General features: G+C 40.6%; 1 protein-coding gene across 1 annotated transcript in view; it reads left to right on the plus strand.

Annotated features, from left to right (window-relative positions):
* Window positions 1-11,924, plus strand: part of si:dkey-117m1.4 — a 19,920-nt gene extending 7,996 nt beyond the window's left edge. The window contains exons 2-9 of the mRNA XM_046872537.1: window positions 840-946; window positions 1,493-1,565; window positions 4,382-4,580; window positions 4,952-5,020; window positions 5,735-6,708; window positions 6,822-7,636; window positions 7,918-8,106; window positions 8,867-11,924. Coding sequence (XP_046728493.1) covers window positions 840-946; window positions 1,493-1,565; window positions 4,382-4,580; window positions 4,952-5,020; window positions 5,735-6,708; window positions 6,822-7,636; window positions 7,918-8,106; window positions 8,867-9,117 — 2,677 coding nt within the window. The 3' untranslated portion in view covers window positions 9,118-11,924. The remainder of the gene's footprint in view (window positions 1-839; window positions 947-1,492; window positions 1,566-4,381; window positions 4,581-4,951; window positions 5,021-5,734; window positions 6,709-6,821; window positions 7,637-7,917; window positions 8,107-8,866) is intronic.
* Window positions 11,925-13,767: the final 1,843 nt, after the last annotated feature.

Below are 13,767 nucleotides of genomic sequence, written 5' to 3' on the forward strand. Positions count from 1 at the left end.
GATTACAGAGCCAGTGCTGAAGATTAACAGATTACAGAGCCAGTGCTAAAGATGTAGAGATTAAAGGTGCAGTGCTGGAGATGTTAAGATTAAAGGTGCAGTGGTGATGATGTAGAGATTAAATGTGCAGTGCTGAAGATGTAGAGATTAAAGGTGCAATGCTGAAGATTTAAAGATTACAGATACAGTGCAGAAGATGTAAAGATTAAAGAAATAGTGCTGAAGATGTATAGATAAGAGATGCCTTGCTAACAGGTTGGAAGTTCAAGTCTTTGAATCAGCCCGATATTTTTAGTTACTTTTGCCATTATTCTCTCTTGGGAAAGTTGTTATTGTTTTGGAGAAATTCTGTAATAGAACTGGATGACGTATTACACCCTGGTTGAAGAACAAAATAATAATGCAATTGCAGTAAAAGATCGCAGTCACTGCATTTAGGCTGTGATTAAATCACCCAAACTCAGTGTGATAAAGGCTCTGAACAATAAAGCGCCATTGTATTTTATTTCATTAATTTTTCCCTAAAACAGAATTTAATTTCCATCTGTCAGCGAAGGAAACCCGTTTTAATTGCTTTCATAAGATTCATTTCTGATGCCAGATTTGGAAGCCTCTTTTCCACTCAGATGGGTTGTAAGGAAACATAAAGGGGTGGAGCCATGATATTGATCAGCGCCCCGATTTCCATCGATCTTTGACAGCGATTAGCAGTTCATTGATTGCTGTGTGTGTGAGACGTGATTCATGTCTTATTCCAGTGGTTACGTTTTCGAGGTTGACTGATGATATAACGTGTGTGTGTGTGTGTGTGTGTGTGTGTGTGTGTGTGTGTGTTGCAGACGTGGTTGCAGTAGGAAGAGAAAGGGCACACCGGTGAAAGTGTGTGATAGAGTGTTCGCCACGGAAGATGAAGAAGAGAACGCGTTGGAGCACAACTTCGGACCAGGTGAGGAGTGTGTGTGAGTGTGTGTATGTGTGTGTTTGAGAAAGCCTGTGTGCTTTTAATAAAATAAATCATAACTGTTAAATTGTATTAGGAGTAGGGTTCTTTTATAAATTTCCCCTTCTTTTGCAAACAACGCATCAGTGCCCCCTGCTGGAGCATGAGTCCTAAAAGTGTTGCCACAGATATCTTTACTAATATGTTTAAAGGATGATGTAAACTTTATTGAATATTTTTATGAGAATTATGTTCAGAGCAGGCACATAGAAGTGCATGATTATAGTTAAATCCTGACATTATGTTCTCAGTGGCCATCAAGTGTTCTAGCTGAAAATTACAAGCATGACAACAGCCAAATACGTCATTACCGTAATTCTTGTGTGATGTAAGCACATTGTTAGTGGCTTGAGATCCTCTTTCAGGAGTAGCTTGTTTACCGTAAACACTCCAACTAATGCGCATGGAACGATGATGCATTTTATATGCATGCAGCTCATATTTTAGTATTTAATGACTGTGTGTGTGTGTGTGTGTGTGTGTGTGTTTCAGGTAATGATCAGGAAAGAACAGAGCACAAACACAGACCTGGTTCATACTGTGCCGCTGAATCTGCTCAAGCCTGGTGAGTGTGTGTGTGTGTGTGTGTGTGTGTGTGTGTGTGTGTGTGTGTGTGTGTGTGTGTGTGTGAGTGTTTGTGAGAGGAGATGAGATCTTGTGCATGTATTTATGTGACTAGGTTTATGTGTGTGTGTGTGTGTGTGTGTGTGTGTGTGTGTGTGTGTGTGCAGTTAAGTGAAGATAGCAGATAATTGTATGTGCGGTCGGAAGATATGTGTGTGTGTGTGTGTGTGTGTGTGTGTGTGTGTGTCAGAGAGTGAGGAGGGGTGTGTGTGTGTGTGTGTGTGTGTGTGTGTGTGTGTGTGTGTGTGTGTGTGTGTGTAGATGGGGATTACTGGAATGTTGGCCGTGTGTGTTTATTGCAATGTGTTTATTATCTTTGGGCCAATGATGGAATGTGTGTGCCTCAGAGTGAGTGTTTATTACAGTGTGTAGTCGTGCAGGCAGTGCGTGTGTATGCGTGTCTGTATGTTTGTGTTTAGCCGCGGTGAAGATGATACCGTGTGCGTGTGCGTGTGTGTGTGTGTGTGTGCGTGTGCGTGTGCGTGTGAGTGTGCGTGTGAGTGTGCGTGTGTGTGTGTGGAATGTTCCATGTTTGTATGGAGCGTTATTGAATTTACATTCCCGATGGTTCAATAAAGAATAGTGAGAATTAAATTAAAAAGCGTCTCACTTACAAAGCAGATAAAATAATAAAAAATGTATTAAATAAAAGTACAAAATGAGAAAATAATTCAGAAAGTAGGAAAAAATATAGAGAAAAATAATTAAACATATATATATATATATATATAAATATAAAATATTTAGTAATTTTTTTATTAATTACTTAATTAAAATATTAGGGCTGTAATAATTCCTTGAGTAATTCGACAAAAATTCCACACGGAGCACTGTGTTTCCCACGGACAATTATTACTGACGCACCACCCACTAAACTCAAAGCTGGAGAATCAGGCTAAAGAAAATACCAGAAAGTTTACAAAGTTTGGGATCATTTCAAACTAAAACATAAATAAATATTTTACTGTGCATTTACTGTTTTAAAAAATATTGTAATTGATTATTATATTTTTATTTATATACAGTGCGTTATACAGTCCCTCTACAGTGGCCGTGTAGAGCAGGTAGTGGAGCATGTTTTTAAAGCTGGTGATAAGTACACAGATTTAGTCTGTGGAATTTCTTAAGCAGGTTTGCTTCATGATACTGTGCAAGATTTAATAAATAAATACATAAGTAAGAATAAGTGAGTTTCATTAAATGAATATTTTCCTGTAACTGACTCTACATGGCCACTGCGGAGGGACTTTCTGAAAGCACTCTAGTTGTATTTTGATGTAATATGGCAATAAAATGCAATAAATAGGTTTAGTTTTCACAGATATTCTTGTGTGCAATTTCAGCAATAAAAATGTTAATTTTTCTAAAAAGGAAAACTAATTATTTGTTCATTTTAAGAGACCCGTCTTATTTTCTTTCTCTTTTCTGCTCTTTAATAAAGAAAAAGAACTTTCGATTGAATAGTTGTTTGAATACGATTACTAAAATTATAAATATATATTTAATTAACGAAATAGTTCTCTGATGCAAACATAATTATTTCTTTAGTTATGTCTTAGTTATAAATAAATTGTTAGAATAAAAATGTTGTATTATTATAACTAAAATAAAATGGACATTTGGTGAGGATGAGTTTACCTTTTGAGTCTGGTTCCTCTCATGGATTCTTCCTAAAACCTTCTCAGAGTTTTTATTTCACCTCATTACTGACTCACTTATTAGGGATAAACTTGTACACACTAAACTTATACATTCTATTATACAACTTTATAACCTCTTTATTTATGAAAAGGTGGTTTGGGACAATGTCTATTGTTAAGAGCACTACACTAATTAAAATTTAACTGAATTGAATTTTATTAAAAAATACATTACAAATTTACAATTATAATAATAATAATCTTTTTTTTATTTAGCACTTTTAAAAGTTAAAATTGAAAACTGCTTTCCAAAAATAAAAAGAGTAAATAAAACAATTATAATACCAATAATAAAATAAGTAAATAAAGAAAAAATCAAAGACAAAAAAATCACCTGAAAGCTATTCTGAAAAAATCAGTTTTAAGAGCAGATTTAAAAACACTACATATAAATTATAAGAGACTTTAGACTGATCAGATCAATAAAAAATAACCTTTTTGGAATTATTTAAACAAAGACTTTTGCTGCTTTAGTGAGAGTTTTTGATTAGAGTGTTCAGATTAGGAGGTGAGAGACCTACTATCCTCAGGTGGACATAAAGCAAGGACTAGATCCTGCATTTAAAGCATTATGGGTAATGTAGGAAGGTGAAAAAACCATAGAGCACTGTAACTCCTCATTTCAGTCTGCTTACCAGAGCAAGTTCTTATCTGTGCACTGTGGTGACATTGTGATTAATGTGCTGTATATACTGATCTCTCTCTCTCTCTCTCTCTCTCTCTCTCTCTCTCTCTCTTCTCACTGATTACCATTATCTATCTGTCTGTCTGTCTCTTTTTGCCCCTACCTCTTTCAATCTGTCTCTCACTCTTTATCTGTCTTACCCCACCTTTCATCCGCCCAATCTCTCTTTCTCTCCCTCTCTATCTCTCTTGATCACTTACTCGCTGTCTATCACGTGTCTCCTGCCTTTGTTTCTCTCCCTCTCGGTGCATTTTCTTTTTTTTTTTCTTTTTTTTCTTTCCCCTCTCTCTTTGTATATGCTGCTCCCCCTCTCTATCTCCTCATCCTTTGTCTCTCCCTTTCTATCTCTTCTTCTTCTTCTCCGTCTCTCAGTCATTCTGAGACAGGGGAGCAGAGCTCCAGCAGCGGGAGAGGAGGAGTTCTCTACCCGCCACCCAACTGCCGCATCCGGGAGGTGCACTGTGGCAGTCAGGTGCGGCTGGTCGTCGTGGCGATCCGCGACATCACCAAAGGCGAAGAAATCACTGTTGACTACAACCCGAGCGAGTGGGGGGAGAATGCCATGACGAGGGTAACCATGGAGACTTTCTCTCTCTCAGACACACACACACACACACACACACACACACACACACACACATTAATACTCTAACACTATATTTTGATGTATGGGTTTTTTTTTGGTGATCAGTGAGGCATATGATATATAGTGTGTGTGTGTGTGTGTGTGTGTGTGTGTGTGTGTATACATAGAATCTTATATCTCCAAGGTATGTTATTAATAAGCATTAAATAGTTTTACTCTCGTAGCACTATAAAATGTTTTGCATTCTGTGTGTGTGTGTGTGTGTGTGTGTGTGTGTGCTATGATTACTGTAATGATTACTGCAGGTAAACGATTGTACACACTCACCTGATGTGTGTGTTCTCTGTGTGTTCTAGGGTTTATCAAACTCGGCGCCCGCTGCAGGAAGCGAGCCGCCTCCTGACAATGAGAAGAACGTTAAGAAGGTAAGCTCAATGCCAAACATGTACACACTCACAGAAATGCACTAACACAGCATTTTATTTAACTTATGAAGTGTATTAGAATGAATGAAGTGTGTATCAGTAGCACCTGTGTAAAATACAGAACCGTAACACTAGACAAAAAGAATCTCAGGAAACAGACAAATATTTTAAATGTCTTGTAAATATGTAATTCTGATTGTATTATTTAGTGTTTATTTAGCAATATGTTTGAGCTTATATGAAACCCTGCCCCGTATACAGTATAGTGTGGAGAAAAGGGTCAATCTTAGCCTATCTGAGTCTGATAAAAACAACAGTAGCCATAAATTTAACCAAAAAAAACCACAACCCAAGCTGTCTAGTAATCAATATAAGGTTCACATTTCTTCAATTTTGCCCTCTCCAGCTAATAGCATAGTGTAACTAGAGAAGTTGGGGAAGGGGTGGGGTCAGGGTGGCAGAAGGGCACGAGTGCCTTTCCAATACACATAATCTCTTTCTCTGTCTCTTATTGTGTTTTATTTGCGTCTCTCCTGTCTGTCCACAAACCCAGTACAATATAACTGTTTTGTAAAGGTCACTTTTCCGTTCGTGTCTGTTCCGTTTGATTTCGATCTTTAGTTTTTTTTATACATGTAAGTGTACTCTCTCTTTCTCTCTCTGTCTCTTTCTTTCGCTCTCTCTCTCTCTCTCTCTCTCCTTCATTCTGTATAGGAAGAGGAGTCTGGTCCGGGATCGGATTATGTTACTCCCTCCTGGTCTCTCTCTCCTAAATCCTCCCAGCTCTCTCACTCCGAGCTCAGCGACTCAGACGGTGCAGAGCCACGTAGCCGGACGCCTCGCAGGCGCAAAAAGCATCGCAAAATATCCTCCGCAGTCGCTGCTAACCCTAACGCTAACCTTAACGACAAAAAGAAACTGTCCCATCCCCCGCCTCAACGGCCACCGGGCCGGCCTCCGTCACAACCTCTGCCTCACTCCTTGCCCTCATGTCCCCCTCAGCCTCCTGCCCCTTCCAGGCCTGTGTTTAAATGCCCCGCCCCTGCCGGCGTAGGGGGCAGCACCGTTAATGTCAGCGCAGGTAGAGGTGTGAGCCCTGTGATGCAGAAGCAGTGCTGTGTGTACTGCGGTCGCCATTACCGCTCTCTCCAGCGGCATCTCGACAAACACCACACCCACCAACCTGACGTACGTGCAGCCATGTTGAAATCACAGGGGTCCGCCCACCTGCCTCACCTTCACGCTTCTTTGCCGTCATCTTCCTCATCCTCTTCCTCCGCCTCGGGGCACAATCGCACCCACAGAGACGCCATGGGTATACCCGCACAGCAGTCTCCATCCCCTCCCCCTCCTTCCTCTGTTTCTCCAGCCAGAAAGAGTCCTGCTCTTACAATTCCCTCCCCTCGTAAAAGCCCCGAACTTCCCCCTCCCACTACACCCCCCAGAAGGGGAGGCGGTGTCCCTGTCTCGGTTCTGAAGAGAAGCCCACCCACACCGGCGACTCCGCCCCGGAAAGCAGGACGCAAGAAGAAAGAGAAAGAAGATCAAGATGTGATTGAGAAAATGAAAGAGGAGTTTGTCGAGGTGTTGAAGCAGGTTGAAGACCCGAAAATGGAGGAAGATGAGAATGAGGAAGAAGCAGAGGAAGATGATGACAGCAGTTCAGAAGACAAGAGCGACCTATCCAGGTAAAATCTATTTTCATCAAAATCGCCAGTGGTCTGAAAATATAACGCTGTGTAATCTAATCACAAAACTTTTCTCTGCTTTTTTATATATTGCTTTTTTACCTGTCCTCCAGTTCTCGCCGTCCCCACATGCTGCCCCTGCTCTCGTCTCTCTCCTCGCTTGTCCTGTACCTTCGGCGTCTCCAGCACTCAGCCTTCATCTCTCTCTCACGTTCCCCACAGTCAGCCGAAGCCTGGCGTCTGCTCTGCCACTCCAGCCTGGCACTTCTCATCCTCTATAACCGCCGCCGTGAGTGTGAGGTCTCCAAACTCACCATCTCCGAATACCAGGCTCGGGTGTCCCCTCAGTCCTCTGCCTCGTTCCCCTCTGGTGTTCTTACCCCCCTCGAGGCCTCCCTTTCCCCCTTTGAGAGGCTCGTTCTGCCCCATCTCCCTCGCATGGGTGTCCAGGGCAAACGGGGACGAGTCCAGCCCCTAATTCTGCCCCCTCACTCCGAACATTGCCTAGAGCTTCTTTTGCAAACAAGGGCAGGAGTCGGAGTGGATCCCCAGAACCTGTATGTGTTTGCTCGGCCGTACCATTCTCCCGCCACCCCTCTGAGGGGTACAGATCTGCTCCGAAACTTGGCCAAGTCGAGCGGAACGCGACACCCGAGGGCACTGACCCAGACGCGCGTTCGCCGACAAGTCGCGATCCTTACCCAGTTACTGATGCTAAGCGAAGGCGAAGAGGAGGGACATCGCGGGGCCGCACAGCAGAGATTAGAAAACTTCCTCCAGAAAGAGTACCATGTGACCCAGAGCTGCGCCACTATTGGCCAAGATCCAGGGCTCATGGGACTGATTGGGCGCGTGGTACTATGTGGGGAGAGAGACGGCGTACTATTCCGAGGAATGAGCCTCCATCATATCTGTCTAGAGCTGGATGGTGAGTTTGTGTGTATTTATGATGGAAAAAAAATATACAAATCATTACAACTGTACAAGCAACAATAAAACCCTCTTATTTATTCTAATTTATTTAATTTTATTGGAATACATTTTATATAAAATCTTGATTTCGAGGAGTATTAATATATAATATAACAAGCAGTTGAGCATTTTAAAATCATTTAACTGTACTTAACTTTACAATATTTCTGTGTGTGTGTGTGTGTGTGTGTGTGTGTGTGTGTGTGTGTGTGTGTGTGTGTGTGTGTGTGTGAGCAGTAATGTCAGGAAATTCTGCAGATTCTTTGTCTGAGGAATCAGATGGAGAGCAGGAGAAGGACAAATGCGAATCTTCTCCCATCATGATTAAAAAGTCCTCCAGTGGCACCAAACTTCCTCGGCTCAAGAAGATGAGCGGCTCTCCCTTCTCTACCAGCCGCAAGAGAGGTTCAGGACAGCCCAAACCAGGTGTGTGTCTGTGTGCCTATGTGTGTGTGTGTGTGTGTGTGTGTGTGTGTGCCTGTGTGTGTGTGTGTGTGTGTGTACACATAGCTAATAATTAACGTGCAGGCCAATACTGTTAGTACAGTGTACACTGATGACCTTGTGTATGTGTGTGTGTGTTTGTGTGTGTGTGTTTGTGTGTTTGTGTGCAGATTATTTTCGAACAGCCCCATCTTCATGTTTGTGCTGTGTTCACGAATGACCAATGATTAACACATCCTCACCTCTCTCTCTCTCTCTCTCTCTCTCTCCTCTTGTTGTTTCACTGTTCTGTGACTCACCTGTCTTTCTCTCCTTATCTGTCTATCCTTCTTTATCTGTCATACTTGCTGCCTTTCATGAACATTAACTAATCTGTCACTGTCTTTCTCTTCTCACTTCCTCCATGTCTTTTTTTTTTCCCTCTTGTTCTCCCACATTCTCTATCTACATTTTTCTTTCTGTTTCTCTGTTTCTCTTTTTTCCCTGTCTTTTCTTTTCTTTCTTTCTTTCTTTCTTTCTTTCTTTCTTTCTTTCTTTCTTTCTTTCTTTCTTTCTTTCTTTCTTTCTTTCAGTTTTACTCTCTTTCTTTCTTTTTCTTTCTTTTCCTCTCTTTGTTTTCATTCATTCATTCTCCATGTTTCACCTTTTTTCTCCTCCGTCCCCTGCATATATCTTCTGTCCTTCATTTGTCTTTCCATCTGTAATATCTATAACCATTTCTCCTACTCTTTCTCTTTCTCAGGTAAGCGCGGCGTCCTGAAGCGTCCATGGTCTGAGGCGGAGCGGGCGGCGGTGGAGTCCCACCTGGTGCGGAACATCATGGAGCTGCGCGTCCCTGCTAAAGCAGACTGCGAGCGCTGTCTGGAACAGTGTCCACTCCTGGTCACCAACCACAGAGACTGGAGAGCCATCAAGTTCTACTGCCACAACCGCATCCAACTGCTGAAAAAAACCCAGCAGAGACAGAGCCCGCCCACCCTGTCTGTCCGCTGAGATGGCCAATCACAAAGCCTGCTAGGGAAAGGGGGGAGGAGTTAGAGGCAGGGGGAGAATTAAAGGAGTTTTTTTTTAAACCAGACTAAAGCTGTACAGATGTGAAGGTGAAACTTGTTTGTGTACAATCAAAAGATGTTTGTAGTTAGGAAGTCCACGAGACTAGAAGTGTCTGCGATTCTGCACAGTGATGAAGATTACCCTAGAAACATTTTTTGATATCGAAGGGGAAAATGTGTCCTGTCAATATTGTTAAAATTCTGTACATCATGATGCTGAATGTGCATCACAAAATACCATCAGTACAGGAATGTTTCTGTAGGATAAAGTGGCTACTGTACCCCCTATGCTCAATTCACAAGCGTATCGTGATGTTTATATATCACAATAGTGATTAAAACGGTCGTATCGCCCAGCCCTATTGTACTATACACACAACACAACACTAATTTCTCTGAGTTAGTTCTAAATACTGCTTCTATTTATTGACCAGTCTGAACATTTCAGTGGTGCTTTTTCCTCGTGAGCGACGCCAAAACAAAGCACATTATGTTTCAGAAGAGAAGTGCCCCCTGATCCGTGGCATCTTCGGCATTTACAGCCGGACGCCGACAAACGTCCTGTCTGTCTTCACTGTCAGAGCGTGTCCAGTCTGCAGCGTTACTTTAGACACATTTCCTTCTGAAAACTTTTTTCTGGGAAAAGAAGAGCCATGCATGAAAGAAGGAAAGAAAACAAGGTGAAGGATTAAAAAATAAATAAAAAACGCTCATCTAATCTAAATCTAATCTTACATTTAATGCACGCATTTCTCCTTCATCTGTAGGAGTTCAGAGCTCTCTTGACTGAACAAAAAAAACTTGACTCATTTGCTTTAAGAGAAACAGTACAGACGCACAGCAGCACGTTATTTTTATACTTTCATGAAGTAAATTGAGGAACATTCAGCTTTTGTTTGAGCTGGTGGGTCTGATTGCTTAAACCTTTTAACATGGTGATTGGAACCGAGTCCAAAAAAAAGCTCGGATCTTCTTTCAGAATAGAACGTCAGCTCAGACGTTCAGAGTGTAGGGTCCTAGAACTGTATGGAGCCGGTTCTAGAAACCTGGATCCGAATGGGAGTTTCTTTTTTTCTTTTTTTTCTTCTTAATGTTTAGACTCGGTTCTAGATCTAGGATATCAGCACAGATGTGTAGATTGTTAGATCGTTATGATCTTAAAACAGAACAGAGTCAGAGCAGGTTCTACGTATAATAGTAGCACAAAGATTAGAACAGGATGGACAGAACAGAGTCGGCTCTCGAGCTGTTGCTTTAACTTAACACTTTGAGATGCGACGGAACGTGAAGTGTTCGATTGATACAGAGCTAGAACCGGTTTGAACAGGGTGTTTAGACCAGTCTTTGTTCCAGTTCTAGAAAACCAGTTCTTCTAGGACAGAACGCCAGCTCAGATGTTTTCAGTTGTTTATGATTCTAGAATCGTAGTGTAAAGCTTTAATGTGTAGAACAGTTGGTTGGTTCTAGTTATAGAACAGCATTTTAAATGTGTTGGAGTTTTGAACCATAGTACAAACAACATTCAGATTATCGTCATTTCCAGAACATTTTAATTAAGCTTTTAGAGCAAGGACGTTAGAACGATGGTTCTAGAAGAGCAGTATAGATCCTCTAATGGGATGTTTAGAGCAGTCAGTGTTCTGATTCCAAAGCAAAACAGAGCTTGTTGGAGTAGTTCTGGAGGATAGAGTAGAGTTGGCATTGGTACATGATTATTGAACAGCAGTGACAATGTAGAACCCGGTTCTAGATCATAGCCGAAGACATTTCAACATTTCTTTTTTTTTTTTTGATAAACTGTTTGTTTGCAAATAGACAACAATAGAATGTTTAGAGCAGTGCCTGGTTCTAGAGAGGCAGTTTAGATCATTCAAACTGAATGTTTCGGGTGGGTTCCTGTTCTAGAGCAGGATCTCAGACATTCTGTGAGGAGATTTTAAATGCTACTATGGTTCTAAACCAGTAGTTTAGATGTTCTATTGGTTCTAGAGCAGTACTCAGATGTTATTGTTTTTATAACAGTAACTTGGATAGTTCTTCAGAACATACAGAGTTGGTTCTGGTTCTAGAGCAGGATCTCAGATTTCTTTTAAACAGATTGTTCAGAGTAGGTTGTCTCAAAGTAGTAAATCGGTTCTAGAACAGTAGCTTGGATAGTTGAACAGAGTGGGTTCTGGTTCTAGAGCAGTAACCCGAGACATTCTAACAGAGTGTTTAGAGCGAATTCTGGGTCGTGTAGGTGCGTGTAACTGTTGCTTAACGAGGTTGATTAAATGAGCTTTACATCAGTAAGTGTGTGTGTGTGTGTGTGTGTGTGTGTGTGTGTGTGTGTGTGTGTGTGTGTGTGGTCTGATTCTACTCTTAAGACTTTTTTTATATGAAACATGTAACCACACTTAACACCTCAGTTTACACATAAATTATTTAACAGTGGATATTATTTGTGTAGCTTTTTTTTGTCTTCAGTTCTTTCTCCATTCTCATTGTACATACAAATTTCTATAATTCTATCACTCTGTCCTGGTGGTTAATAATAATTAATAATATTAATATGATTCATCTTCGTGTTTTCCATCGTCTTTATAGTTTTTGCTGTTTGTTTTTTCTCATTGCTTTGTTTTCTTATATAAACCTGTAAAAATTCTATGTAAATATATATGTATATACATATGAGGAACAAAAAAAAAAAAACGAAAGAACACATGAATGTAAATACATGAATTGTCTGGTGTTGTTTATTTTTTTTTTTTTAAGCTGAAGTGATTAAAACTTTTTCTTTGTAACTGATTTATTTGTGTATTATTTTATTTATTTCCTGTTGCAGCACTTACACATAATGACCACCCTGTGGTGCTGTTGAGACGGCGAGCCCTTTACTTTTAGTCTGGAGAATCACGTGTGAGGACTGAAAGTTTGTCTTTCACAGACACCACACAGATTTGATTTATTAATTATTTGTTGTTTTTCCAGTTAAAGGAAGCCATCACAGCTCCAGAATTTGATCTTGAGCTCCTGATTGATATGTTCTTTATTTTTTTTGTACAGTGTCTTTGGAAACACTGAGTCTCTGATGTTTTTTTAGACACATGCATGTTCCTGTGGTTTCTGTGCTACAACCCTGGGAACCGCCAAAAGAATTAAACAGTGAAGGAGTGGAAGAAACTTCTGTGGAGTTCAATTGGGACATCTGTTTCTCTAACAGGAGAACTTGTGTGAGACCAGGAGATAAGATGTAGATCGGATGGAGATCAGGAGATAAGATTTGGAGAAAGGAAGTGTCTGGATGGTGAGGGTGTGAAGCTGTTCTTCATGATAAAGGAGGATTTTTCAATGAAAATAAAGTGGAACATCTGCACATTTATCGATTTGTTTGGTCAAAGGGAATCTTCATACTGTTATATTTCAGAGTTTGTTGCATATAAACAAAAGGAACATGCAGGTGTGTCTCAAAAACATTAAAACACTGAGTTTCCACACTTTCACAGGTGGTGTCTGTTCTCCTCGTGTCCACCCTCATGGACATGTGAAACAAGTCTACCTTCTGCTCAGGTTTGGAGTTTAAAGCTTAAATGGATGGTTTATGAGGGTTAGTCAAATGACACCATACTGTTAAATACATGAAGTGTAAAATCCTTCATAGTGTAAAAGAACACACAGTCCAGTACACACCGTATCTGCTCCTCAAACACAACCGTCCTGACGCATCTGTTCACGCAAACATCAGCCAAATGAGTCAGTCTTTTACTGGGAATCTGATGTTTAATGTAAATGTTACAGAACTGGACCGAGTCAATCACTGTAAAGTTTTTACAAAAAATTACAATCTTAGTGTTGGACAGTAATAAAGTAAATGTAGAGTTTTTTCACGTGTCTGTATTTTACTGACGTTTTTACATTCAGGGAGATTTTGACTGAAACTTCACTATCAAATATTTCACTTTTTACTACATTTAGTGAAATCAGTCGTTTTTATTAACGAGGATAAAAACATAACTGGTGAAACACAGCGATGGTTCTAGAGAGGCAGTTTAGATCATTCAAACTGAATGTTTCGGGTGGGTTCCTGTTCTAGAGCAGGATCTCAGACATTCTGTGAGGAGATTTTAAATGCTACTATGGTTCTAAACCAGTAGTTTAGATGTTCTATTGGTTCTAGAGCAGCAGCACTGATGTTCTATTGGTTCTAGAGCAGCAGCTCAGATACTCTATTGGTTCTAGAGCAGTAGCTCAGATGTTATTGTTTTTATACCAGTAACTTGGATAGTTCTTCAGAACATATAGAGTTGGTTCTGGTTCTAGAGCGGGATCTCAGATTTTTTTAAACAGATTGTGCAGAGTAGGTTGTCTCAATCCGGGTCGAGCGCACGCTCTGTTTTACACGTGTTCTGATCAACGCTCGGTGTATCTACTGATCACCACCATACAGTTCAGCATCAGTTCAACATCAAGCAGAACATTTAGAGAGGAATAAATGATGAAGAAACTCCAGACTCGAACTCACCACAACACACGTGACCTCATTTACACGTTTATTAAAGAAGATTTTGGGTTCATGATCATTATAATAGAAATCAATCAGTGTTTGAGTCAT

Source organism: Silurus meridionalis, chromosome 2, assembly GCF_014805685.1.
Source record: "Silurus meridionalis isolate SWU-2019-XX chromosome 2, ASM1480568v1, whole genome shotgun sequence".
NCBI classification, from domain to species: Eukaryota; Metazoa; Chordata; class Actinopteri; order Siluriformes; family Siluridae; genus Silurus; species Silurus meridionalis.